Source organism: Fusarium phalaenopsidis (genome assembly GCF_050370095.1).
Source record: "Fusarium phalaenopsidis strain FUZ10S chromosome Unknown contig_32274, whole genome shotgun sequence".
NCBI classification, from domain to species: Eukaryota; Fungi; Ascomycota; class Sordariomycetes; order Hypocreales; family Nectriaceae; genus Fusarium; species Fusarium phalaenopsidis.
Window position 1 is genome coordinate 428,908 of NW_028145419.1, and position 27,971 is coordinate 456,878.

At 51.2% G+C, this 27,971-nt stretch overlaps 8 protein-coding genes and 1 non-coding gene across 9 annotated transcripts; 4 read left to right on the forward strand and 5 right to left on the reverse strand.

Annotated features, from left to right (window-relative positions):
* Positions 1–518: 518 nt before the first annotated feature.
* LRP88_00238 (amidohydrolase) lies at positions 519–2,604 on the reverse strand (the record flags this gene model as incomplete). The annotated part of the gene is made up of 2 exons (XM_083236955.1): positions 519–1,040; positions 1,099–2,604. 2 exons carry the CDS (start codon positions 2,602–2,604, stop codon positions 519–521), a joined length of 2,028 nt encoding a protein of 675 aa, XP_083107324.1.
* A 4,462-nt stretch (positions 2,605–7,066) lies between these two features.
* Positions 7,067–8,971, reverse strand: LRP88_00239 (uncharacterized protein; the record flags this gene model as incomplete). The annotated part of the gene is made up of 6 exons (XM_083236956.1): positions 7,067–7,110; positions 7,164–7,334; positions 7,389–7,851; positions 7,902–8,327; positions 8,398–8,697; positions 8,753–8,971. 6 exons carry the CDS (start codon positions 8,969–8,971, stop codon positions 7,067–7,069), a joined length of 1,623 nt encoding a protein of 540 aa, XP_083107325.1.
* An 890-nt stretch (positions 8,972–9,861) lies between these two features.
* LRP88_00240 (glycoside hydrolase family 127 protein) lies at positions 9,862–11,923 on the forward strand (the record flags this gene model as incomplete). Its single annotated transcript, XM_083236957.1, has 2 exons — positions 9,862–10,262; positions 10,315–11,923. 2 exons carry the CDS (start codon positions 9,862–9,864, stop codon positions 11,921–11,923), a joined length of 2,010 nt encoding a protein of 669 aa, XP_083107326.1.
* A 1,282-nt stretch (positions 11,924–13,205) lies between these two features.
* On the forward strand, positions 13,206–13,295 carry LRP88_00241. The gene has a single exon. It is a non-coding gene; the product is annotated as a tRNA-Pro (tRNA).
* A 1,006-nt stretch (positions 13,296–14,301) lies between these two features.
* Positions 14,302–18,363, forward strand: LRP88_00242 (P-loop containing nucleoside triphosphate hydrolase protein; the record flags this gene model as incomplete). Its single annotated transcript, XM_083236958.1, has 4 exons — positions 14,302–15,195; positions 15,243–16,019; positions 16,079–18,289; positions 18,337–18,363. The coding sequence occupies 4 exons, from the start codon at positions 14,302–14,304 to the stop codon at positions 18,361–18,363; spliced, it is 3,909 nt and encodes a 1,302-aa protein (XP_083107327.1).
* A 289-nt stretch (positions 18,364–18,652) lies between these two features.
* On the reverse strand, positions 18,653–20,567 carry LRP88_00243 (Zn(II)2Cys6 transcription factor; the record flags this gene model as incomplete). The annotated part of the gene is made up of 2 exons (XM_083236959.1): positions 18,653–20,480; positions 20,539–20,567. The coding sequence occupies 2 exons, from the start codon at positions 20,565–20,567 to the stop codon at positions 18,653–18,655; spliced, it is 1,857 nt and encodes a 618-aa protein (XP_083107328.1).
* Positions 20,568–21,041: 474 nt separating this feature from the next.
* On the reverse strand, positions 21,042–21,806 carry LRP88_00244 (uncharacterized protein; the record flags this gene model as incomplete). Its single annotated transcript, XM_083236960.1, has 1 exon — positions 21,042–21,806. One exon carries the CDS (start codon positions 21,804–21,806, stop codon positions 21,042–21,044), a length of 765 nt encoding a protein of 254 aa, XP_083107329.1.
* A 370-nt stretch (positions 21,807–22,176) lies between these two features.
* Positions 22,177–23,319, reverse strand: LRP88_00245 (uncharacterized protein; the record flags this gene model as incomplete). Its single annotated transcript, XM_083236961.1, has 2 exons — positions 22,177–23,235; positions 23,296–23,319. The coding sequence occupies 2 exons, from the start codon at positions 23,317–23,319 to the stop codon at positions 22,177–22,179; spliced, it is 1,083 nt and encodes a 360-aa protein (XP_083107330.1).
* Positions 23,320–24,350: 1,031 nt separating this feature from the next.
* LRP88_00246 (HET domain-containing protein) lies at positions 24,351–27,971 on the forward strand (the record flags this gene model as incomplete). Its single annotated transcript, XM_083236962.1, has 1 exon — positions 24,351–27,971. One exon carries the CDS (start codon positions 24,351–24,353, stop codon positions 27,969–27,971), a length of 3,621 nt encoding a protein of 1,206 aa, XP_083107331.1.

The window sequence follows — 27,971 nt, forward strand, 5'->3', positions numbered from 1 at the left end:
TTGTAAGGGCAAGAAAGCTTCTCTCTTATCTAATTCTTGGTGACCTAGTTAAAACAACGTTGCTTTTCTATACCGCAGTATATAAGCTTGCTATAATCTTAATATTACAAGTGTGAGAAGTCGTCAAGGACTCATAAAAGGCACAAGGCCCTTGTAGAATTCTGTAAGGTGCAGTTGCAGCATGGACTGGTTGATCTTTTCAGAACTACTAATGATAGAAATCTCACCTCGAGGAGGCCTCTACTGGTTTTATTTTCTCCATGTTAACTATTCTTCTTTTTCAATGACGTCTTGGTCGTACACGAGATTAAAGAACACACTTATAAACACATGATAGCATCAAAACCCAATGCTACAAAACACCGTAATCTTAACTATAATAATGTATCTAAAGGAAGCCATCAGCCCCTATAACGAAGAAGACAGTTGTTGACATAGGCCATCGCTAAAACCCAATGCTGGAAAATACCATAACCTAGGTTTTATCAACCTTCCATGGCGGCAGCTATGGATGACCACTAATGCTTATGCGCGTGCGAACCGTGGCCACACTCTCCTCGCTTCATCAGCCTAGCCATCTCGGCGCGCCCTTCTTCACCCAGATTCCTACCACCAACACCACCCAGCGACCTGCGTGCCATCCTGACAGCAGCCTCATTGTCGTTGGGAAACTTTGGCGTGATCTCTTGGGCAAAGGTCGTCTGCGCACTATCCTCGACGTAGACTACCTCTCCGCCTACCATGGTAAGGAGTACTCGGTTCCGGCCCAACTCCTCTTCCGGCACTTCGAAGTAGTTCTTGTCAAGCACGATGATATCTGCAACCTTGCCTTTCTCTAGCGATCCAATCTGCTTATCAGCTCGGAGCAGTCTGGCGGGGTTTATTGTCATGGCTCGAAGAGCGGACTCGCGAGTGATGCCGCGACCAGGGAAGGGGCCCCTATAGTCTTCACCGATGGACGCCGGCGAGTTGGGGTTCTCTGGGTCACCTCTGCGAGTCACTCCCGCCTTCAGGGCCAACCAGATGTCAAGAGGATCGACCTACAAGTATAACGTTAGCTAGGGCGGTGGAAAACAGGCGGGGCATCCAGCTACTTACAGGCCAGTCACTACCATATACAGGTGGCCTTCCAGCCTCTTCGATGCGCGCATACGCGTCCAAGTTATCCATCCGGTACTCACCCAGGCTCAGCAGCGTTTCGGGCACCCACATGGGGGCGAGCTGGGACCATTGGAAACTGAAGACGGCATCAACGCCAAGTTCGGCAAAGCGCGGCCAATCCTCCTCCAGCGTCAAGGAAGCATGGGCCAGGGCAAGGCGGATCGGAGGTGCGTCTGGGTGAGCTCTACGGTAGTCTTCTGCCGCATCCAAGCTGATGTGGACAGCCCTGTCACCGTCGGTGTGCAGCTGCGCGTCGACCCCCTTAAGGAACAAGCCTCCGAGGGTCTTGGAGAGAATGTCGGCCTCCCAATACGTGCGGGCCAACTCGTCCGGGTCAGGCGCCCACTCTACAGTACCGTTTGTACCATTGGTAGGAAGCCAGTAAGGATCCGTATTGGCGGCCGTCCTGGCGGAATAGGGCATGATGCCATCCAAGAGTGCTTTGATCGACTGCCATTTCAGCGTTGGCTCGGGTCCGATGGTGGTGTTGTCGTTACGGGACGCGAGTAACTCTACCGTCTCATCAACTACCGCATCAACCTCCTCTAGCGTTGACGGGGGCTGGATGCGATAGTCAAAGTACCCGCGCGAGCTGAGTTCGCCCTGCTCCTTGATGATCTGCCACGGACCCCAGTGCTCATTGGTCGCCAGTGCATCTTGCCAGGTTGTAATGCCATTCTCGCGTAGAATCTGGAGCGCAGCGCGGCCGGCATCAGCATTCTGCTTTTCGGAAGGCCGCGGAGGCCCAGCAATGAGAATATTGGCGCCATCTAGGAGCACGCCAGACGGTTCCTGGGATCCCGAAACGTGCTCGATAATCCCACCAGGGGGATTCGGAGTGCTCGCAGTGATGTTAGACAGAGCCAGGGCTCGCGAGTTTAGAACAAAGGTATGGTAATCACTGGAACGAACAAAGACAGGGCGGTTGGTGTTCAAGGTGTCGAGTTCTTCCTTGGTAAGCGTCTCGCCAGAAAGGGCCAGAGGGATGTAGTTGAGGGCAACGCCGTCAAGCCAGTCATCGTCAGTGCTGTCTGGGTCGCTATCGAGACAGGTCTGCAAGTGCTCGAGAATCTGCTCCACGTTGAGTCGTTGATAGTTGAAGTTGCATTTGAGCAGATCTTGCCCAGCTTGCAGGACGTGCATATGCGGATCCACGAAGCCAGGCATGACCATGCGGCCTTCCAGATCCACGACCTGCGTTGCGTTCCCGATCAGGGGCACGACCTTGGCGTCGTTACCAACGTAGATGATTTCTCCGTCTTTGACGGCCAGAGAGCTGACTTTGGTCGATGCCGCGTTAAGGGTATAGATGGATCCATTCTGGAAAACAAAGTCGGCAACAGGACGTCCTGAACGATGGGGTGGTCCCTTGGCAGTGGCATAGGACACCATGCCTGTGGCTATGAGTGCCCCGGCGCATCGCAGCATTGAGACGAGCGTCATTGTGGGTGATACCGTGCACTGGTGACAATTTTGATAGTGTTGACGTGATAATTTGAACAATGAGAAGGCTCAGCAAGTGAGAGACTGATGGTAAATGCAAACTCATCAAGGCATGACCTCTGGGCCCTCTTTATACTTGACAATATGGTGCGGTCTAAACAAGGTGAAGAGGATTGGAAAGATGACACAGCCACAAGGCCACAAGCTTAGGCGAGGTTGATTCTGAGAAATCAGTCGAGCTCTCGGAAACCCTCTTTCGCCATAACCGGTGCATACGCGTCGCCAGAAGAACGATGGGCTGGATCTGGTCAACCCATCTATTCTCGGATCACCATCACATAAGCAACGAAAGTATAGGACCTTCATACTCAGATCCCCAGTTAAGTCGAGGTAGTCGGCCCATTTCCGATATCAAAACCCGGAAGCATCTCTGGTTGGAGGAGCTATCTTCCCCCTTGTTCTCACGGTTGCCGTTCCGAGACTGCTCCGTCGTCCAGGTAAAGTTGGGGAAGCACCTCATCGTTTGGAATAGAGTTGTAATTTTTCTCCCCGTGACTGCATCCTGGTATAGGCTAAAGTTTATAAACTGGGTTTGCAACAGGGGTGCCAAAGGGTGCCGAATGCCCTCATTTGTAGACGTCTTTTCTGAACAACCAGGGTTACTAATTGTCTCTAACCCTATCAGATTCTGGGCGTTCCTAGCTGCTTAGAAGATGCTACGGACGGTTGCACAATCAATTTGGCGATAATTAAAGGACATCTCAAATAATTAGTAATAAGTAGCTGCCTATACTGCTATGGAACAGACCAGGGGCTATGTCACCGGCATCAAGATCCACGAGGGTCTGAAATTCATAGAGGTGCTGACGCGTACCAGTAGATGATCTAGGCCAGATGGATGTCGCGCGCGCTTAATACTGCAAGTGAGCTGGTTCGGTCCGACACTGCAAGGGTCTAGGCCGTTAACTACTTGGGGTTCCGTTCCGTAACTTATCCCACCGGCGTTTATTTCTTGATTACCAATTCGCCAATTTGCCAAGCTCACTGCCACCACGTTTCGGCTTTATGTCTACTGTAATAGCGGCTGAATTGAAAACCGTAGCTTTACCCTTTGTTAGGTAAAAAGTGCCCGATGTCCCTCTCCTAAACTTCCGCGCAGGCGCGTCTACCCTCCGTTGCGAGACCAGCGTCCATTTCAACACAATTTAACGGGCCGTTAAGGAACCTCCTGGCGCCCGATCGAGCTGTAAACTCCACGAGTTGTAGGTGTCAAATGCCAACTAGGTCCACGCTGGAATAGCGATATAAGGTGTGAGAGTCGCGCCTAACGTCAAAGAAGACGTTTGGAATGTACTGCGATGCTAGAAGCTATTAGAGCGTGATCGCGTTTACGCTGCGGGTAGCGAAGGACTGGTCACCCAGGGGGTAGATATTAATAATATACGTTCAATTGTGCGAGAAGGCATAGAGTTCGAGGGTTAGAGGGCTGCTACATCTAGAGAGTTTGACTACTTGAAGATCGATCTAGACGAGAATACACTCAAGATTCTAAAGGCGAGCGATGGTTGGACTTGTTTTCATCGAACTCGTGCAGAGCGTATTAATCCAAGTCCTCCATGTGGTCTGACATGACAATCATAGCAGCAGCTGGGCGTACAGGCAATCTTTGTACCACGGCAAAGCCACCAAGGCATCTGGCCTCACATCAATCTGAATACACCCAAATACGAGTGCCTCACTAAACTTCTTGGGCGGACAATGGCCGAGCATTTGCTCTGTCATCCTTCAAGTGAAGAACTTAACTCCGCCCAAATCAAGGGCAGCCGCAGTCCTTGACCAGAGATTCATCTCGATTTCTACACACATCGGCGATCCAACCGAACGATCTGAGCCTGGAAAACTTTTTTTTCACGCATGAGACGGCTATGGACGCTTTTTTATTACCATTGACTATCAATACAGTCACTCGGAGAAGCACTCGCTCGTGACCGTCAAGTACGTCGACTGTGACGGAGAACGATGCGGTTATGTGACCACAGAACTCAAGTTCCACCAGTTTACTAGGATCCGAAGGCTTACAGAGCTCGAAGTCTATCCCGTCAGCCTACTACAATCTCCAGGCGAGACAATATCAAGGCTCATTGCATGAGGTAGGAAGGTTCATAACCTCCAAGGTGTTCAACATAGGACATACTCTGGGCGAGTTACCTTCATCGACCCGAGCAGAGGCAAAGACTGCCAGATAAATGTAGGGTACAATCATTATGTTAAACGAAAGCGCGCTCTAATTAGTCAGAGCAGTCCCACTAAAGGGGCAATGCGCCGTTATATTACCGTATTAGGCGATGCCTTTATTTTTAGAAGAATAAGGCTCTTTTAACTACTATTTTTTATGCTTTAAGGTGACCGCAGGCGCTCTGTACGACATATTATGTGTGATCTGAGTCAGTTCAAAGCTAATATGGGGCATTAAAAAATTGAGGAGCAAGTCATGGGAGATGCTGCGGCATACTTGGACTCCCACTCGCATAAACGTTATAAACTTGAGTCTCTCGGTTCTGTATCTATTTTACCTCAGATCTGTGTCAAGAATAGCACTCGCAGAGATTCGGATTCAAGTTCAACAACCCTCTCGGAGGAGGAACTCCATCTCGATGCCCAGGTTCGACATGGAGCAGATTCCGGTGGGCTGTCGACAGACAGAGTCCCTCTGTAGATGGCTAGATTTATTTCGGTCCATCTCGAAGATCATCATTTTCTTCTTTGCAACTCAAAAGTGCTAGGATACTGACTCAAAACAAAGCTCCGGTGCGAATTCGACATTGATCACCTGTCTGACATAACCTGAAACGACGACGTCTTTTAGAAGCTCCTACTTCCACCAGTCTACAAGAACCTGATGCTCTCCTTCGTAGAAGGCCATGCTGCCAGCGAAGTTGCATTCGACGGCATTTTTGAGGACAAGAAGCTCGGCATTATTATACTATTGCTCAGCAGCCCAGGCATTGGCAAAACCCCTACAGCTGAAGCCGGAGCTGAAGAGGCCCGCAAACCCCTTTACCTTCTCAGTGCAGGAGAGCTCGGTCAGTAACCAGACAGTGTCGAATCTAGGCTACCCGAAGTCGTTAAAATGGCCGAAAGTTGGGATGCCATAGCTCTGCTTGACGAGTGCGAGGTCTTCCTGTAGGAACGATCCTCGAACGAGCTGACACACAATGAGATTGCTGCCGTGTTTCATCGGTTGGTATTTCTAATTCCCTAATCCTAAGCTCGTCGCTGACCGAGTGATGAAGGAACTCGAATGCTACCGCGGCCTCTTGATCATGACTTCGAATCGTGACTGTCCCATAGACCCAGCTTTCTAGAACAGGATGCACTTGACACTACACTGCCCTGAGCTAGATAAGACGACAAGGGAGCAAAACTGGAGACGGTTCGCTGCCAATGCTGGGCCGCGCAATGCTCTAAATGACTCATCCCACGAGTGCCTCTCGCAGCTCCTTATGAATGGTCGTGAGATCCGGATTTCGGTCAAGATTTCGATGTTTTGGGAGGCAAAGGAGGAAAAGGAGTTGAGGATGGGGCAGATTCGCACAGTCTTAGGATTGAGTCGAGAGGCGGGGTATAACGGGCTGGAGGTCTTGGATGCGACTTGAGCTTTCTATGCTACCTCGTATTCAAGAGAGCCGATATCAGTCAGACGATATCATATCATGTTTGACAGATAAGGAAACGATACAGTTTATCGGGTATCTACATGACTTCTCCGAGGGTAGAAACACATCTAACTCCATCGCCCAACGCCAAGCTTTGAGCAACAAAATCTCTTGTCATAGCCACAAATTTCATCCTTGAGTCGATGCCGACCCTAGTCACCAGACAAAGTCCCAACTCGGCTTCAAGCATCAGGTTGATCACAAAGCCCAGCCCCACCGTTTTCACTGGAGCTTCCGTCTGGGGAAATACTCGGGAAATGCCCATCCCAGTCTCAATCACGCGGTTAAGGGAAGGATTTACATAAAAGACATCCCTTCCAGGCGAGTCGCCTTGCCATCTACAGGGGTTGACACCACCTCCAGTTGATGCGGGCTAAGATTCTCGTAAGATTCCCCTTCTGTCGAGGGAGACAGGGATGGCCCTGCTTTTGTGCGTGCGGAGATTCCCCCCAACAACCGTTTTTCTCCGTGGATGAATTCCGAGTCAGTTTCAGCCCAGTCGACGCTAGTTCATACTGTGGCTGGCGATTGCTTCAAGGCTAAGATGGCTATTTCACGCCGCTTCCAGCCACTCAGCAGCTGAGTCTGGAACTGGGCAAGTCGGAATCAGGGATGAATCAGATTGAAGATAAGAAGGGACTCGGTCTTTTATCTACATGACTGTATCTAAAGCAAAGATGTAGCTCCCATCCCTTGCAACTGATTAGTGTGTAATACCATGACCAGAACCATGGGCCAGAAAACAATTAAGCGGCATCCTCGCCCTTGACGTCGTGTGACTGGGCGAATTCTATTCATGAGTCAGTTTATGCCACATGTTCAGTGGGAGAGGCATATACTCACGGTCGACAGCAGTGTACTTGAACTTGCGAGCGGGGATCCTGTTCTCGAAGAGCACATCGAGCTCACCAAAGGTGCGGTCCTTGGTCTCGGGAAGACGGAAGTAGCACCAAGTGTTACAGAGAAGGTTGGTGCCTGCATAGAAGAGACCAGCCTTAGCTCCCCAGTTCCAACCTGCAGATAGTTAGTGTATCTTTGCCACAGAGCGTCAATGAAGAAGGGCCTTACCAAGAGGAGAGATCATTCGAGGAGTGATAGTATGCTCAACAAGACCAGTGAGGTTATACACGGATCTTCCAATAACAATGGTCTTGTAACGGAGACGTCCAGAAGGAGTCTCAGCAACGATGGGATAACAAACAGGACCAACGGTGACCATGTTGACCAAGTTGGAGACCACCAGGATGATACCAATAGCCATCTGGGCTCCTTCACTCTTGGTGAAGCCAAGTCCTCCGATAACAAGGTTCGCAAAGAAGAGGAATGTCAGACCGCTCATGTAGAGAGTCGCTCGGCCAAGGTGAGGGAAGAGGAACCAGGAGATGATGCCACCGACGACATAGCAAGCGGATAGAGAGATGTTGAGGTTCAGGGAGGCAATCTCGGAAAAGCCTGCGGACTGGAGGAAAGTGACTCCATAAGCGACGAGAGCGTTGCCGCCGAGAATCTGAGCAGCCCAGACGACACAGTTCTGCCAAGAGTTAGCCATTTGCGCAAACATTGAATCCGAAATCTACTCACAATCTCAGTTCTCCAAAGGTTGGTTCCACGGAAGCAGTCCAGAAAGCTAGCCTCATGCGTCTCAGCCCTCTCCAGAGCAGTAGTATGTCGGATATAAGCAAGCGTAGCCTCAACCTCAGCCTCCCTCTCGGCATTGGCCTCGTGAAGTCGCATCAAACTCTTCTTTGCCACATCAAGCTTGTTTCGTCGGACAGCGTTCCAGGGAGACTCGGGGGCAAAGTAGGCTCCGATGAAGAGAGGAAGAGGCCAGATCCACTGGAGGAGGAAGGGAAGTCGCCAGCCCATGTCACCCTCGATGCCGGCTACAGCACGGACGACACCACCGGAGAGAAGGATACCGGCGCCCCAGCACATGCAGACGTAAGCAGTGACATAGGGTCGAAGAACAGTAGGGACAACTTCGGAGGCGTAAGTAGTAGAAAGAGTCTGTTTGAACACACACATGTTAGCTTAAGGTCTTTGGCAACCAGCAAATTGACAAGTTGAGTCAACCCACCTGGAAAACACCCCAAGAGACACCACACATCGCCTCACCCCATGCAAGAATAGGCAGCGAGGGCGCAAAGCAGGGAATAGCAATCATAACAGCCATCCAAGCCAGGAAGAACATCATGGTGTATCGAGCACCAAACCTATCCTGGCAGAAGGCGTTGGCTACAAGACCAGCAAGCTGACCAACCAAGGCCGAGTTGGAGAGGCCAGACTGCCAGGCAGGGGTAATCTGCTTCTGCTCAGTCTTGGGGTCCCAGACACCAAATCGCTCTCTGAACTGTGTCTGGCCGTAAAATGAGGTGATCTTCGCCACATGTCAGTGTTAAATCTCGTCATATATCAGATTTGGGGTAACTAACAATGACAAGGTCGTAACCCTCCATGATAAGGCTGGTGGACAGGAAAAGAGCCCAGGCAACAGCCTTCTTGTACTTCTTCAGTGCCTGTCGCACCGTCAATTGCCGGTCAGCTGCATCACTGGCTTGAGCACGCTGGATGAGGTCTTGAGTATGCTGATCATCCAAGTCCAGCTGTTCAAGCTCGACCTCAGTCGGGATGACTTTCTCAGGCGGCGCCATGATATTCAAGTTGACTTTGCAGTGAGAGTCAGGAATAGGCGTAGCTTGTGATGATGGTGATAAGGCTGTCGAGGCTGATCAGGATCCTCAACTCGAGGCAGCACCCAGGATATATATACTCGGATGGCCCTTGAACATTTGTTGAAGCAACTCTCTTATCCAGCACAGCCTTGGCAGATTCCGGGGAAGTGGATAAACCCATGCAGGATTGGGTTTGCGGGGGAGAGTTTGGAGATACGGAGGTGGACCTTTTGCACCGGCATGGAACAAGGACAAATGGGGAGAGAACTACATCATAATCTCTGTTGATCTATGCGCTCCAATGGGGACTGATGCCGCTATCCACACTAAAACAAGCCCTGAGATAGAATACTTCACGTCCCAACACACAGCGAAGGTTGGATGGCCTTCCTTGAAGCAACAAGGGGCTGGGCTGGGTTAGTGGGCCACTATCGCGAGTCAACCAACTAGTTCATGATAGCTGCTAGTGGGCAGGTTAAACTGCCCGGGTGCCCCTTGTGACACGCCGTGCCCAATGACGAGCCGCCGCTTATTACCAAGTTACAAGGGCGCTATTCCCGGCCGTCGGTGGCACACCCCGACCCCCGCATCGGCTGCTTCGTCCGACCGGTGGAAGGGCGCCGACCTAAGCTCATTGGCCTCTCCGCTTATCAAGCTGGTATGTCTAGATGCGGAAGATGGGCTGGAAGCTGCGGGGGGGTGTTGGGGCTTCAGGCGCGAGTCGTGGGTCCGTGATAGCCTCAGCTGGATATAAGTCCATGATACGTTGTCAGCTCGAGATCTGTGTTTAGCTACCCGTTTCTCCGTAGCATCTTATCTCCTCCATACTGACCTGAATCTTTACTGAGACCTCAGCTTGCCCCTTTGTCATGTCCCATCCTCAGTCGGTCTTCTCTCAGTCTGCCTTTACAGGCAAGACTTTGTTGTCTGTTAGGAGAGACACGATCCGCAAGACTTCTATCCATACTCAGCTTGAACAGTTGAAGACAACTGGACGTTATGACTGCTTCAAGCTGAAATGGCACCCCATCTATGATGACCATGCCATGTGGCCTGTTCCTTTCCACCTCTTCTGGGATAGTGACATTGCCAAGTGGATTGAGGCAGCCTGTTACTGGCTAGGGGAGAACCATGATGAGGAAATAGACAAGGCCGTTCAGGAGCTTGTCGAGATGATACGCAGTGCCCAGCATGAAGATGGATACCTCAACGTTCACTATACGGTTGTCGAGCCTGACAAGCGATGGACCAACGTCAAGGATATGCACGAGCTGTAAGTGGACTTGATCAAGTCTCAACCACAATACTAACCTCTATTGCAGTTACAACGCTGGTCATCTTCTCGAAGCTGCCCTTGCCCACAAGAGTTACTACAAGAATGACCTCCTAATGGAACCTATCCTCAAATACATCAACCACATCGACAAGACTTTTGGCCCTGCCGATAACCAACTACATGCCTATCCCGGACACCCAGAGATCGAGCTCGCACTCTTCCGTCTATATAGCGCGACCGGCAGCCAGCAGGCCTACAACCTCGCCAAGTATTTCCTCGAAGAGAGAGGTAACCCCAAGGGTCAAGACGGGAAGCACTATTACGTGTGGGAGACGGAGCAGCGAAAGGATAATTTTTGGGCTCGGCCTGATTCTTATCCTGAGCATGACTCGTATTGGGTTAATCAGGCTCATCTCCCAATTCTCGAACAAAAGACCATTGAAGGGCATAGTGTCCGCGCTGTGTATCTCTTGGTTGCTGTGGCAGATCTCATCTACAACCATCAAATCAAGAGCCAAGAGATTCCCGCTCCCAGGGAATGGACTGAGGCTCTGTCCCGCCTTTGGGATAACATGGTTGATCAAAAGATGTATCTGACAGGCGGAATCGGTTCCATCAAGCAATGGGAGGGCTTCAGCGTTGATCACTACCTTCCCCAGTCCACCGACGAAGGAGGTTGTTACTCTGAAACTTGTGCCTCCATTGCCGTGATGATGCTAGCGGAGCGACTCCTTCACCTTGACCTCGATGGGCGTTACGGTGATATCCTTGAGCTCAGTCTCTACAATGTGGTCATGACAGCCATGAGCCTCAACGGCAAGGAGTTTACATACGTCAACCAACTCGCCAGCTCAGAGGCTGACAAGAGTGTTCGGTACGATTGGTTCTGGTGTGCCTGTTGTCCCCCCAACTTGGCGAGGTTGTACGGAAGCCTGGGAGGTTACCTCTGGGACTACGGAGCCCAAGATGGCGGGGCATACGTCAATGTCCATCTTTACACGTCTGCAAAGTTGACATTTGAGGCTGAAGGGAAAACTGTTGCTCTTGAGCAGGAGTCCAACTGGCCTCTTGAGGGAAACATCAAGTTCCGGCTTTCGGCGCCCGAGACTCAGACCACGATCCGTCTTCGTCTGCCCGCGTGGGCCCAAGGCCAATACACGCTGACACCAAGCCCAAGTGCAGACCAAGTTAACATCTCCAAGGGGTACATTAGCCTCAGCCCTGCTTATGTCTCAGCCAGCCCCTCTTTCACCCTTGGGATTGGCAACTTTGAGCCACGATACATTTCACCACACCCTCATACCAACCAAAACACCCTCACCTTGGCTCGTGGACCTATCATCTACTGCGCGGAAGACGTCGACAACGAGTGGGAGAAGAACCACTTCAAGGACACCATTCTCAAGCGAGATACTCCAGTAACCGAAGAGAAGCGAGTGAGCGAGCAGACTGGTGAAGAATACATTGTGCTCAAGTCAAAGTGCTGGCAGAGGCAATTGACGAACTGGGATTCAAAGCCTCGCGGCGTCGCACCCGGGATGGCGGCTGCTGATCAAGAGGTGGGAGATGAGCGGGAGATTACATTTGTGCCATATTACTTTAGAGCCAACAGAGGGGGCAATGGACATATGAGGGTGGGGTTCTTGAAGGGTTAAAAGGTGATGGGGAATATTCAGGTGGCGATACGGTTATGAGTCAAGGTGGTTGGTCGAGGTTGGGAGTTTAAACATTCGTTTCAAAAAGATCATTCTCAAAGTTCATTTCTGTCGTACTTGCTATGGTTCTGGGCATGAGTGAGAGGATCCCCACTTCGCCGCACGATAGCGATCAATCCTCATCAGAACTATTGTCTCTCTTCCGATCGTTTTGATCACATTTGTAACAGATATTCTCGATTAGGTTGTGGAGGCTATATGTTAATTAATAAGCGCACGCCAGTTATGATCACCACGGGCAACGACCTTCAGATATCTTCGATCTGATAGCGCGTGTGAAGCCATCTTAAGGCGCTAGTTAAGGGGCGGGTAGGGCAAAGTGGAGGTCCATGCAAAGATCGTCTGCATTCAGGGGCCAAGGAGCTGAGGGGCTGAGTTGTGGGGCCGCCTTGGCTGTGGCTTGTGCGTCTGGAGGTGACATAGCACGTGCTTTTTGCCTACACGGAGGCCCAGCCTGCTGCTAGAGCGCTAACTGCCACACGACTTGTTTTGCAGTGACTCTGTCAAGGCCTTATCATTAAGGCACATATGCTTCTCTAGGGTAACTTCATCAGATTGGCAACCACGGGTTTTGCTCTAGCAGCTTGCAACTAATGCAAATGCGAAAGAGAGCGTTTTTATTTATTATGTGTGGATATCTTGAATCTTATTCCTAGTATTTTTAGATACGATTTCGTGGGCATTGTGTGATTGATCAAATGTTAGTGAGGTTTTGGCTGGCTTATCATGCGACAGCTCAACACAGAGAGAGCAACTTGGACTGAGTGACGAGGAAGCCCCAAAACCTACAATGAAATGCAATTACGTCAGAAAACCAAGCTTCAGCTCATGCCTATGTACCATTCTTGAAGAATTTAATAGTAAATACTTGATGCTTGACCCTGAGACGTCGACCTCAGCTCCTCAGCTTGAGAGATCCGCGTCGTAGCGTGTGTGCCTGAGGCATCAACCCTTGGAACGTGATTGAGGGGTTCCCTTGCGTTTGTTCCCTGGACGTCTCCCATTCTTTTGGAAGATCTTTATTACCAATATCTCAAAATACGTTCCTCAAATCTCTCACCTTTCTTTGTCGTTTTTGGCCGAGCCGCTGACTCCTTGTCGGCTCTGAGGATGGTGATGGAAGCGGATGGCTGGATGGAGTGATGGTCTCCCCAACTCCCTCCAGCTCAAGGGGCGCAATTCGAGACCGGCCGGCATCAACAAGAGCTCAAGACGCTTATCCGGTCTGGTGGTCTAGTGGTATGATTCTCGCTTAGGGCAAACCCGAAAGCAAGCTTGCGAGAGGTCCCGGGTTCAATCCCCGGCCAGACCCTTTCTTTTTGTCTTTTTTGCTGATTTTTTTACTTCTCTTTTTTGTTGTCATTTATTGATGCCAGGCTTGATATTATTGACTAGACTATGATAACATGGCCTCACTGACTCTTTCGCTTGCTTAGGTTGTCAGCAAGATCATCATCTTGCCTCACTAACCTCGCCATCAACAACAAGCACATGCCACTGCCACATCGACACTCCGCCAACGGCCCTCTCCTCGTCACCGTCCCGTCTCACCACGAATTTAATGACGGGAGGCGGACACTTGACGGACCCCGCCTCCTGTGTGACCTGTTGGTCATCATCTGCCAAACGTCGCTCACGATGCCCAGCGCAAAATACCCTCTTAGGGGCAGATACGCGTGCTTGGCTTCTTTCACGTCCTTTCTCATTGGACAAAAACTTCCATCTCAATGTGCGTAATACCAAGCGACTGCCGGGTCCTATGTAAACCCCGTACCCGACAGAAAGGGTACTTGTGTTTGTGTGTGTAAGCAGGCAAAACGGCTTGTACTCGAGTCCGAGACTGTTTCGCGAAATTGGTGGGTCGGGTGATCCTTGCGTTCGTAAGAAGCCCAAAGAGGAAATCGAGTTTACGAGATGTGCGGGACCGAACGAGGCAGGGATAGCTTCGCAGGTAATTATTTCTATCAATATGGATTGATTGATGACATGTCTGTTTCTCCTGCGTTTGAAAAGATCTCTTCTTCTGCTCTTCTTTTCCTTGCTTTGTTGGTTGTTCCCTTATATTGAGTCCTATACTCGTATTTTTGTTCACTTCTACACACTCCTTACCTACCATTCCTTCTTCTCCTTTCCCTTGCATGATTGAGGGTCTTGGTTTTAATACCGAGACAATACTCGTTGCCAATACCATTGAGGAGGGGTTTGGACTACGGCAATCGTGAGTTGTTGCTTCTCCTCACAAAGAAGTCCCCCTGCAACACTACGACCAAGCTCACCATCTTCTCCAAACAGTCGAGTAATAGTATCAAGCCACCAACATGGCCGTCGCCCCTCCATCTCCTGAGTCCTACACTCTCGATGGACGCGAGGGAAGCACAGAGATACCCATCCTTACCAACGAAACCGCAGACGCAGACTCTCGACCGCAACGAACGCCAGCCATCTCCGACTACTTTCGAGTGTTCACCTATGCGACGAAATGGGACTTTTGTGTCTACGCCATCGCCTCGGTGGCGTCCATAGGCGCTGGAATCACCATGCCCCTCATGAACATTGTGTTTGGCCAGCTCGTTGGTCAGTTTACAGACTACTTTAGGGACTCGTCTACCATGTCGCCAGACAAGTTTAAGAGTATTCTCAACAAGCAAGCTCTGTACATCATGGCGCTCTTCCTGGGCCGTTGGACTTTGAACACCATCAACAAGTACTGCTTCAGGATGATTGGTATCCGACTTTCATCCGCCATCCGTCTTCACTACATCCGCTCGCTCTTTTCTCAGTCTATCCACGCCATCGACTCGATGCCTGCAGGTGCCCCTGCCACAGCTATCACTTCGACATCCAACACCCTGCAAGTCGGCGTTTCCGAGCGTCTGGGAACATTTCTCGAGTACAACGGTACTATCTGGGCCTCATTGATCATCGCCTTTGTCTGGAGCTGGGACCTTACCTTGGTGACGTCTTCACTGGTCCTGTATATCCTCATTGTGTTGGCGGTGGTTCTGCCATTGATCGTCAAGGGCCAGTCTGCTACTTCTGCGGCCGATGCTGAGGGCACTGCTGTTGCGAGTGAAGCACTTGAACGTATTCGCCTGGTCATGGCCTGTGGTGCTCAGTCACGCATCATCTCTCGTTATAGGGAGTGGGTGGAAAAGGCCATGAAGGAGGGTCACAAGCTTGCCCCAGTTGCAGGTCTTCAGTTTGGTCTGGTGGTATGTTGACTCTGATGGATCTGCAAAAATATGCTGACATGATATAGTTCTTTGGTATCTTTGGCGCCTTTGGCCTTGCCTTTTGGTACGGTACTCAACGATATGCCGCCGGTGCCATGAGCAGCCCTGCTCCCGTCATCATCGTGCTTATGTCGGTCATGTTGGTACTCACCGCCATGGAACGAATCTCGACACCTCTCCTGGCCGTCAGCAAGGCCATGGTTGCCGCATGCGAATTCTTTGCCGTCATCGACGCACCCCTCCCTGCTTCTGGAGACCTCAAGCCGGACATCACCTCTGAAGATCTCATCTTTGACAACGTCACCTTTGAGTATCCTAGCCGACCTGGCGTCAGGATCTTGGACGGACTTAATCTTCGCATTCGATCGGGACAGAACACTGCCCTTGTTGGACCCTCGGGATCTGGAAAGAGCACGGTTGTGGGCCTGTTGGAGCGATGGTATTCTTTGAGCAACCACCAAGTTCTGCCGCAGGTTATCGAGGCTAAGAAAGACAACAAAGATGAGGAGAAGGATAAGCAGGAAGAGAGCGAGAAGCAAGAAGGCCCTCTGAATCCCACCATGGGTGGCAAAGTCACAGTCGGCGGCCACAACCTCGAGGAGCTACACCTCAAGTGGTGGAGAGCTCAGATCGGCTTGGTTCAGCAAGAGCCTTTCCTTTTCAACGACACCATCTTCAAGAACGTTGCCAACGGTCTTGTAGGAACCGAGTTTGAAGATGCGCCCGAGGAGAAGAAGCGAGAGCTGGTCAAGGAAGCTTGCCAAGAAGCCTACGCCGACGAGTTCATCAACCGCCTGCCAGATGTAAGTTTTGCCTCTCGTATCTTTGCAATAATCTAACTCTTCAGGGATACGATACCAAGGTCGGTGATGGTGGCGCCAAGATGTCCGGAGGCCAAAAGCAACGTCTAGCCATCGCCAGAAGTATTATCAAGAAGCCTCAGATCATCATCCTCGACGAAGCCACCAGTGCCATTGACGCCAAGAGTGAAAAGATCGTCCAAGCTGCCCTCGACAGGATCACTCAAAACCGTACTTCCATCACCATCGCCCATCGACTGTCTACTATCAAGAAGGCCGACAACATCATTGTCCTTCAGAAGGGTCGCGCTGTTGAAGAGGGTACTCACGCAAGTCTCATGGAATTGTCGGGAGTGTACAGTGCCTTGGTCCAGGCTCAGTCGCTGCGATTCAGCGATAAACCAGAAGGCGAGACTCCGGTGGTGTCTGATGCCGAATCAGAGAAGATGGATCATCTGGACGATGTGAACCGGGTCCCTACAACCATCGAGGAGAGTCAAACGCATGAGCCAGTAGAGCCTCGAAGCTTGGCCCGTAGCTTTGGAAGGCTTCTCTACGAGCAGCGAGAACAGTTCCCCTTCTACATCGGTATCGTCTTCTCTGCCATGGCCGTGGCCGCCGGCACTCCCCTTCAAGCCTGGCTCTTTGCCAAAGTCCTTGGTGTTTTTCTCCTTGAGGGCGGCGACATCAAAAGCGAGAGCAACTTCTGGGGTCTTATGTGGTTTGCCCTGGCCGGCGGCGTTGGCCTGTCGTATTTCTGTGAAGGATGGATCGGCCTTCGTGTCCAGTACTGCATTAGCGCAGCTTACAAGGCGCAGTATCTCCACGACATGCTCTATCAGAAGCTCGCATACTTTGACGACGACGACAACTCCCACGGTTCCCTGAGCTCTCGCATCTCGAGCGACGCGAAGCAGCTGGAGGAGCTTCTAGGCCTGAACCTCGCCTTCCTGATCTCGGCCATATTCAACGTCACGGGCTGCATCATCATTGCGCTCATCTTCGGCTGGAAGCTCGGCATAATTGCCATGTTTGTCGCCTTGCCTGTCATGTTGGGCGCTGGCTTCTGGAAGTTCAGACATGAAGTACAGTTTGACCAAATGAACTCGGCTGTCTTTGCGGAAAGTTCACAGTTTGCCACTGAGGCTATCGGAGCAATTCGAACCGTCTCAGCTCTCACCATGGAAGATTCCATCAACAACCGGTACCGCCAGCTCTTGGATGGTCACGTCAAAGCTGCTAACAACAAGGCTCGCTGGACTTCGGCCATCTTTGGGTTTGCGGATAGTGCTGGTCTTGGATGTCAGGCTCTAATATTTTGGTATGGCGGTAACCTTTTGGCCAAGGGGGAGTATTCTATGGAGGCTTTCTTTGTCTGTTTCATCGCCATCATCCAGGGTGCGGAGGCTGCCAGTTACGGATTCGCCATGGCGCCCAACGCAGCGCAGGCAAAGGCAGCAGCCAACCGCATTCTCGATGTTCACCAGTCAGCAGACGTCGAGGAGTCTCATTCCAAGGGCCGCAAGGGAGGTATCACTGACACAGAAGGTGGCGTCAAGATCGAGCTGAAGAACGCTTCGTTCAAGTATCCCACGCGGGATGTTCCTGTGTTCAAGTCCCTGAGCTTGACCATCGAGAAAGGTCAGTACGCAGCCTTTGTCGGTCCCTCTGGATGCGGAAAGACCACCATTATTTCTCTTCTCGAGCGCTTCTACGATCTGGAACCCAACAAGGGCGCTCTACTTTGCAACGGCACCAACATCAACGACCTCAACATCTACGAGTACCGAGACAACCTATCTCTTGTCCCTCAAGAGCCGACCATGTTTAGAGGAACCATCAGAGACAACATCCTGTTCGGTATCGCTGACCCAAGCTCCATCTCCGACGAAAGAATCCATGAAGTCTGCCGCGACGCTTTTATCCACGATTTTATCGTCTCCCTCCCCGAAGGCTACAACACCGATGTTGGTAACAGGGGCGTTTCCATGTCTGGAGGCCAGAAGCAGCGAATCGCCATCGCCCGCGCCTTGATCCGAGACCCCAAGATTTTGCTGCTCGACGAAGCAACCTCTGCACTCGACTCCGAGTCTGAAAAGATTGTTCAGGCTGCTTTTGAGAAGGCTCGCAAGGGACGAACAATGATTGCCGTAGCTCATCGGCTGGCGACTATCCAGAATGCTGATGTCATTTTTGTGTTTGATCAGGGGAGGGTGGTTGAAAAGGGTACTCATACGGAGCTTATCAACAAGCAGGGCGTTTATTTCGAAATGGTCAGTTTCACCTCAGCTAACAATAGGCTCATGCTAACTCCCTGCAGTGCCAAAGCCAAGCATTGGATCAGTAGAGGCTATAAACACGGCGGCGATAGAGTGGTGGACGGACTTGGAACAACCGCCATGGTCCCATCAAGCTCAGGCTCAGAGGTTCCATACACAAGACTGTTTATCCTTATAATTTTCTTTAATCTAAATCAGCATTGCCTGCAATACTACCCCCCTTGGTGAATTAGTTTGACTTTGCCCGCGACCTTCTACCAGTTTGTGTATCTTCGTGTAACGTCTTGCATGTATCCGAAAAGTAATACGAACAACAAAGCGCGAGAGGCAGCCAGGGGCCCGTGACCTCGGAAATGCTCAAAGAACAATGATATCTGATATAAGTAGCCTCCCAGAAGATGTAAGCGGCCGTCTCTTCCAGGGCACATTATCAAGGTCTCCGCGAACCTCGGCCACCTCTTCAACAACTTCCCACTCGCCAGTCGTCTCGTTCTTGTCGAGGAAACAGAATACAACACGCTCTCCACCCTCTTCAAAGAGGTATTCTCGTCTCCAAAGGCGTTCCCATTGTTCTGTAGGTGTTCCCTCGACGGAATTGGTTCGCTCCAACTCCCTGGTCCTCAGGGCCAACACATACATGGACTGCGCGTTCCAAAGCCCGTCCTGACCTGGGTAACTCTTAAGCATCCAGATGGCCTCGTCACGCAGCAGAGGGTCACGACAGAAGAAGACCACGAGGAGTAGGTGCCATGACAGGCCGCACTGTAGCGAGAGCCGCTGTGCTGGGTTCTTCAAGTTCTGTCTCGCAATGCGTAGAGCTATGTTTGCCAGGGAAAGATACTCTCGGAATAACGGGGTCTGAGTTTGTAATATGTTGAGGTCGTGGTAGTGTGTTGGATTTTCAAATGTGTAGATATCGAGGAACTGTAAACGTAGATGAATGGCTCTCAGATAAGTCGGAGAGTCTTGATTGGACATGATAATTTGGTTGAATAGAGGCAAGTAGGCGGCATCCAAGGCCCGCATCTCGGCGGACAACTCATCGCAGACCTTCTGGATTCGGGGATCGCTTGTGAGAGCGCGCCAGAAGGCGGTGATGATGAATGGGTCACTTGAATAAAGAATCCCCGACTTCTGCACAATATCAATTGATATGATGCCCACCTCGGGCCTTATCCGTCGAGCGATGATCAAGTACAGCTCGAATTCGTCCAGGCTATTGAACAGAGTGGGAATGTTCCCTTTGGTTGCAGGTCCACGGGGTAGCTGGCTTATTAGAGTCATGAAGGACTCAAAAGTGTGCTTCTTATCTCGGAGTCCTTTGGTAAAGTGCGGTAACGGCGGGCTGGTGCCGAGGCTTCCTCGAAGAACGAAACGGGCCTGGGTTACCAGCTGAGTAAAGATATCCCCGACTGTTGCTATAAGGGGCTTAGGGTTGGGAGCCAGGGCATTGATATGGCGAGTTGAATCTCGGTCTGTCAACAGGGCAAGCAAGACAGCCAAACCGTGGTTGACATGATCCAACGCTGCCTTGCTGTGGCCTCGCAGTGTCTCGAAGCATAGGAACAAGACTGAGAGGAAGACTGCGTCTTGCATCGACTGTTGTTGGCTCTGAAGCTTGAGAGAATGGCAGTAGTGAGATACGGCTCGGAAGTAATGCGTATCGCCTTCAGTGACAGGCTGAACCGGTACTGATGCGTCCCGGAGTGTGTCATGGTTGGAGTAAGTGAGCCACTTACTTAGGGCACCGATGGCTATTGCGGCATGACGAATAGTGCTGTTACTATGAGCCAACTGAGGCAACGTCGCAGTCCACAGGTCCCCATTGGAACCAGTTGAGAACCAAGGCCCCTGGACCAAGTTGATAAATTCGTGAAAGTACAAGACACTCTTTGCGTCCCGCACATCGAGGGGGTCCTGACTGATGCGGATCTGGCTTAGCGAAGGAGAGGCACGTGTAGCCTGTTTTGAATCGAGACGAAACTGAATGACGCCGGGAGGACTCTTTGTCTTGGATTGCTGCTCAATGTAACCCTCGCAGCGGCGTCTGTTCTTGAGACAGTTGCCACAGCTGGGCTTCTTCTCGTCACATTTGATATGTCGCTTCTTGCACGTGATGCAGCCAGTCCGCACCTTTTGCGTGCTTGTGCGAGAGAGCTTTGGCTTGTTGCCCTCTGGTGGTGATCTGCAGGGATGAGCCTTGAGGGACTGGGGTCTTGTTTGAGCTGATACTCGGAGCCTACCTTGAAGGGCGAAGGGGTAGATCAGTCATGGCTAGAGCATTGTATCTGTCTACCGTCTATAAAGAGCTACTTGGCCGTACATCGGCTTCTGGAGAGAGGGAGCTGCCAAGGAAGCTGGTATTGTCGATGGATGAGTTTCTCCTTGGAAGGATCGCGGGAGACTTGTTTCGGACTAGGGAGCGGGTCCTGCAAAAAGTGTTTATCCGTGTCTTGGTAGGCATCAACTAACGTTAGTCCTGCTAAGTGCTGACGCGGCGGGCCTATTACGACCTTGTAATCTCTCTTGATGGTGAAGCAATAAAGTTCACTGTTCTTCCTCAACGAATGTCTTTACATCTGGCTATGGCTGTTGGATCCATGTTAAGTTCTGGCAGAATATGCGCGTTGGGAGCACAAGCACACAATCACAAGTACGTACCCCCCAATGGGGAAATGACCGGACCCGATGATTTGGTTGATTTGTCATCTCATTATAGATACCTGAGGTGTTGGTGATATTGGCCTTATTCCCCTGGAATAGAAACTCCAGAAACTTGCTTGCAAATGTCGAGGAGCTCCTCTTGTTTGCTCACGACACCAGCCCCTGGATGCGACGTCGATTCCCTGCTTGTCGACACGAAAGCACCCGACTTTATCCTTGCCAAGACACCTTCGCCAGCCGCCCAGTCCGCTAGGGCCACTGCCGGCTTATCTGTTCCCCCTGGCGCAGCCCTGCCGCCCATTTTCGTCCTCACCCATCCAGGGTGCATGCTCAAGACCTGAATGTCCTCCCAGCGTCGGGCAAAGGCCTTGGCGAGCATGACATCATGGAGCTTGCTGTCGCCATACGAGTAAGATTGCGTAGCGTTTCGTAGTGTCTCGTCGCCGCTGTAGTGGCTATCCGAACTCATAAAGAGTAGCCTCGACGTGGGCTTGTCCATGAGACAAGTCAAAATGTATGGCGCCAGCGTGTTGACTGCAAAGACTGCCGAGATTTTGTCAGGGGTAATCTGCCGGGACGATGTAGCGCCGTAGCCGATGCCTGCATTGTGGATGATGGCGTCAAAAGGCCCCGCGGCATTGGCTTCTTGAGCGAGTTTCTTCGTCTCTGCGATGGATGAAAGATCGCCGATGAGAACTGCCTTTGCTTTTGGTATGGCGGCTTGAGCAGAGGCAGCCCGGTCTGCATTCCGAGCGTGAAGCGTGACTTGGTGGCCCTGCTCAGCTAACAGCTTGGCGGCTGCTTGGCCGATTCCGTCGCTTGAGCCTGTGATGAAGACGCGGACCATCTTGAGGAGTCAAAAGATCGAGCTGGGGAAGGGCAGACCTAATGGAGGTTGACTGCTGTTGGATACTGGTCGAATGATGTTATATCCAGAACGCGTGATATCATGGATCCGAGTGGGCAAGACAAAACTGATTACGTCAGGACCTGCTCCCCCGCTCTCGGGATGGATTATCTCTTCTCAAACTTTCTATCTTGGTCACCTACGGTACCTTGTTGCGGATCATGTTCTTCGGCGGTAATAAACGTTGGCCGATCCAAGAATTTGAGAATCGTTCGATAGCGGCGCAACCATTTGTGATTCTAACGACGACATATAAATTGAGTGTTAGGCAAACCAGCAAACGAACATATTGTTTAATACAACCTTGGCATTAAACCTCCACTGATGTCGCATAATGCCGCAACGTACTCACTTCATGATGGTCCATTTTTGGCTCGTAGGCCGAGAGCTTCCGGATGTCCTCCTCCTTGATCACGTCCATCGACAGCGCCCAATCGTATCGGCCGGTTTCCTTGATCAGCTCGAGAATCAGCTCCTTACGTCTTTGATACTTGGACCTGCTCCCCTGAACTGCAAGACTATGGCCGTGCATCACCAGGATATTCTTGGTGGTCGAGTTTGCAACAGCCAACAATCCCGCCGAGCCTCCAAGGTGGACCAAGATCAAGATCTTCCCGAACTGAGTTGCGTTACTAACCAAGGCTGCAGCGAGATAGACAGCCAGTGTTGCCAGAGCCGTCATCCAGCCCTCGACATTTCTCTGATCTCGCAGCCACTGACCAGACGTAACAGCTTTGAGGTGGTCAACTTTCCCTTGGATCCTCACCCAACGATCCTGGCTTAGTAGGACCAGAAGGTCGCCCGTCACAAATCCCTCCTTTGCTCCAGACCAACCTGGAGTAGCCCTTCGGCGAACGACGATGACGTTGCAAAGACGTGCAGCCATGAGCACAAGAACGATAACCAGGCCCCACCAATCGTATGAACAAGCTAGGAGAATAACGACCGAGATGGTCCAGAGAACTGCTGTCCCATAAGCCAGGGTAGAAGCCACTGATGCATTCTGGGCTGTAAAGAACATAGAGAAGACCTTGGACCACCAATCTTCTCCAAGCTCTGACACTGCCAAATTCGTAAGATGTCCGGTTTTGCTGACTTGCTGCAGATAAAAGACTGTGGCAGGGTTCTCGATTCGAAAGACGTCTCCTGTGTTCATGTTGGCGCAGACAGGATGCTCTCCGCCATTGAGGTTTGTCGACTTTTGCTGCATATGTATCCCAGGACATATGATGAACGCGTCTAGGAAGGTAGCTGTCCCAGTTAGGACCGTTCGCTCCTGAATCGTGGTGAGATCGGCCAAGGCGACTAGGCCGGCAGCATCGAGAGACACATTGGGTGTGCTTGGGAGAAGAGGGATCCCAACAGAGCGCTGAAATGCCCATCGGCTGTCAGACAGAATGATGGGCACAAAACGCAGAGGAGCACCTACCTTTTCGTCGGACGGGACGTACATGGCTTCGACATTTGCTCGCACAAGAACGAAACCGATATACCTCAGGTTCAATGATAGTATAATCCAATGTATGGATGTGGAGCGATCGTGTGGGTAGCTCAAGCGTGTGGAAGGGTCTTTCGAGTACCGAAACGTCCTGTCAGCTTGAAGCGAGTGTGGGATTTGATCTGACATGGAGACCTGCCGATATGGCATGCTCTTCAATTATTCAGCACGGCTTTGTTTACAAGCCTCCCTAGCTAGAGTGGCTGACTGGTCGTGTCTGCAAGTGGAAATGCATGGTCTCACCTGATTCTATTGGAGGGTAGCTATCTGGGGGCATTGTGCAAGCCAGTGGCTGCGAGAGAACTGGGGGATGTTTTACCACGCAGCAACTATAAGGATATCTGTAAAAGAGGTGGGTAATCCGTCATCTATCTGAAACAATTCATCTCAATTCAAGGAATTACAAACGCTTTCAATTGTCTGGACTGAATGGCAGAAGACAGGAGGATAACAAATGGGAGAAAGCTGATGGATCGGCATTTTCAACCCCCATGTTAGCACACAACCGCACAGGTGCGTAAATAGTCCAAATTCTCACTGACATCTGCATGCAGCGGATGTCCGGATGCTACCTTGTAAACTTTGTGGGGGTGATTCGTTGGACGAGCATCATTCGTCAGATGCAGCCCCTTGTTTTCAGCTCTTGTTTAGCCACCACTGTGGACAGCGAAAGCAGAGGGGAAAAGCAGGCTTCCTGTTTCTAGGACTTGATTCGTGGTATTTAAATACACTAATGAACTGGAGTGTGGTCACTGGATTTCGAGTGGCTGCTGACATGCAGCTGGTGTTGACGGCGGAAATGCAGGCTGAGAAGGCGAATGGCGAGCTCTCGATTGCGATGGTGTTCCCCTCTTTCAAGAACCTAGCAAGTATCAACTCTCAAATTCCCACCATTGTTCTGGTGACCGTGCGTTTGCATCTATCATCACTTCGGGCACCTCCTGCGATTCTTCATAGTTTTCACTGTCCCATGAGTTTCCACCACCATGCTGCCCAAGCTGCCATCCAAGGCCAGACCCCGATGGGATCATTTGGGATTTCGGGAGCAAGGTACCGATGTCGCTGATGAGAGAATCAAAGCCCTCGAGGCTGAGATAAGAGCCTGGGAAGAAAAGGAGAAAAAGTTGAAGAGCGAGCAAGATGAGATATCGAACGCTGCCGGCAAGGAACGAGATGACGCCATTTCGAAGAATAGGGCTATTCGACAGCAGCTTAAGAAGGCCAATGACCCAGACATTGACAGTCTTCAACGGAATCTCGCGGACAGATTCAAAGAAACAGAGTCAGCATTAAAGCTCACTCTCGATAGACTTGAAGTCGGCGAGATTCATCAAACGATGAAGAAGATATGGCAAGAGCCAGGGAAACAGAGCCCTCTGGTAGTCCAGAAGAAATTATCCCAAAGGAGAAGGAACAAGGAGGAATTGACGCAGAAGAAAGCGATTCTCACACAAAGCGTGAAGGAACTAGAGGCTGAGTTGAAGGCCCTCAACGCCCCTAACGAGCCCGAGGAAGACTCGAGTGACTCGGAGTCATGGGCCAGCAGCCGCAGCCGACCCATGAGCCCAGATAGAGATTTGGAGATTGGCGACGACAAAGAGCCAAAGAAAGTGGAGGAAGGGCACGAAAAGGGTTCACAAATTAGCGAGAAGGCTGAAACGGGAGACGCAGCTCATGACGCGGAGGAAAAGATAGCGGATGATGAAGTGCTAGTTGAGCACGAAGAGAGTGAAAAGGGCGACACGAAGGTGGATGCCATAGATGAAAGGAGCCAAGAAATAAGACATAAACAAGAGCAACAAAAAGAGGCGGAGAAACTGGAACAGGTCAAAAAGGACAGCCGCAAGCAACGACAAAGACTTGAGAAGAAAGAAGCCGAACTACACAGAGTTGAGAGACTTAAGAAGGCGAGCGAAGTCTCAACGAAGCTAGAAACTGAAAGGCTGAAGGAGGAAAGATGCCAGCACGAGATTTCGACAGAGTATCGTGAGATCAAACGTTTGGAGAGAGAGTTGAAGGACTTGAAAAAGAAGCAAGAGGAGAAGAAAGACGACAAGGATGAGGAAAGCCAAGTCGAAAACGATGGTGAGATACTGAAGCGTAAGGATACGCAAGAGTTTGAGGAGATGGTTGAGCAGGATGTGAGAGAGAAGGAACTCCGAGAGGTGAGGGACTTGGTTCTCTCCAAGCGAGCTCCCCATCCTGCATTTCGCCGAGAGGAACGGGAACATCGGCGAGGTGGGCCACGCTGGGCTCGTGAAAGGAGACCCGTTTCTCTCCTCGGCCGTCCGGAGCGATTGCAAGGCTTCGATGCCTTGCCTAGAGGCATGCGCGAGTTTCTTGATCCCGACGACTCTGACTCTACGAACGATGAGGCTGAGGATCCTTCCCGCCAGAGATTCTTGGAGTTGCTGGAACTAATGATTAAAGAAACTGAAGATCTCGAGGCACACATCCGGGCGATTCTGGAGCAACGGGAAAAGATGAGCCGGGTGGCAGACATGAAGCAGATACTTCAGTCAGAGATGAGGTTGGAGAGGAGGTGGCTTGAGCATGTCGAGGCCCACAGCACGTTGGAACCTGGTGACGGCTGCTCGGACTCACTGAAGCACAATCACCTTTCGGGCGAACGTGTCACGGACAAGATAACCTACAAGGATCTCGAGGGCGACAGCTTCCGAGTGTTGATCTTGCTGCCAGCCCCCGAGCCTCACTACCCCCTGATTTGCAAAATGGACACGTGGCCGTTGAACGGCCGGGGAGAGACTCGTCAATATGCGGCTCTTTCGTACTCTTGGGGATCGGAGGGCCATAATGGACGCATCTATTTCCTCGGAGACAACGACGATGAACCGAGTGTGACCAACCCAGAACGATGGGGTTCAGCGGCGAGGAGAGCGACCTCGGTGCGCATTCGAAACAATCTCTTCCGAGCTCTTCTCCGTCTCCGAAGTCATGGGAAGGGCGCTCAAAAGGTGGCTTTATGGGTTGACTTCCTGTGCATCAATCAAGCCAACTCGGCGGAGAAAACAAAGCAGCTATCTCGCATGGTTAACATCTACAGCAGTGCGAGCAATGTCTGTATCTGGCTGGGTGAAAGTGACCGCGATAGGAGAAGCGATGAGGCCATGGAGTTTATCCCTACTTTGATGGACTTTGCAGTGTTTGACAGGCACGCAAATGATCGGAAGCAGGCAAGAAAGTGGTATGCCTTGGGAGAACTCATGCGAGATCGCTGGTTCTCGAGGCGCTGGATCGTCCAAGAGATTGCCCTGGCCAAGGACGCGACAGTACACTGTGGGGGAGCTATAGTGCGTTGGTCTGACTTTGCTGATGCTGCCTCCCTCTTGGTCTCGAACCAGGACACCATCAAGTCTCTGTTTGACTTCTCTGACTGGAGAGAGGGCCCCAACACTCTGGGAGACATTGAAGCTTCCGGTGCATCGATCCTTCTCGAAGCAACAAACAATCTCTTTCTGAGGAAGCACAATGGAGATATCAAGAGACCTATCAAGTCCATCGAGTCGCTGGTAACGTCTCTCAAGACATTCGACACCAGTGATCAAAGAGACCTCATCTACAGCCTCAAATGCATTGCCAGCGACACATCTAGACACTTGTGGCAATACGACAAAGGCGGACGCGATGATCTTCCTGCCGACTACTCCAAGAGTGAGATTGAAGTCTACAAGGACTTTACCGAGTTTTGCGTTAGGTCTTCCAACTCACTGGACATTATCTGCCGTCCTTGGGCAATGCCGGTAAAAGGAGGAAAGACGCTGCCCTCTTGGATACCTCTCTTATCGAGCTCTGAGTTTGGCCTTCCTGACGAGATTTATAGTGGACGCAAGAACGGAGAGGTATTGGTCGGTCACGCTGGACAGCCGAACTACGCGGCCTCCTCTCAAGAGCCATGCAATGTCCGATTTGACCGTGTGCCCCAGGATGAGGATTCAAGCTCAGGGGGTAAAGGAGGCAGTGCCTCTACACGGAGAGAGGTACTTTTTGCACGAGGATTTAGACTGGCCAAAATCGAGGATGTCTCGGCGCGAAACACAGGTGGTGTTATCACAAAAGAGTCTCTGGATATGGGCAAGTGGCCTGGATTTGGAAAAGACACGGACAGTGTCCCGGACCCTATCTGGAGGACTCTAGTTGCTGACAGAAACCACAACGGCCAAGTGCCCCCGCCGTGGTATCAGAGAGCCTGCCTGAGGTGTCTGGAGATTGCCGACGTCTTCAACAACGGAGATCTCAACATTGGAGAGATCCTGCAAGGGCACTCTGAGATGCTTCGCAAGTATCTCACACGTGTTCGAAACGTGACGTGGAACAGAAGGTTCTTCACAGCGACTGTTCAGGAAACTGAGTGGCCTCTTTTTGGTCTTTGCCCGCCAAAGTCCAGAGAGGGTGACTTTATTTGCATCCTGTATGGCTGCTCTGTGCCCGTGGTGATGAGAGAGTCTGGCTCTGGTCCCTATATGACATTGATTGGCGAAGCGTATGTGCATGGAAAGATGGATGGAGAAGCATTGGAAGATTTCGAGGAGAAAAGGACGTGGGAACAGAATGGAGAAGTCAAGGATGAAGAGTTTGTGATAGTTTGA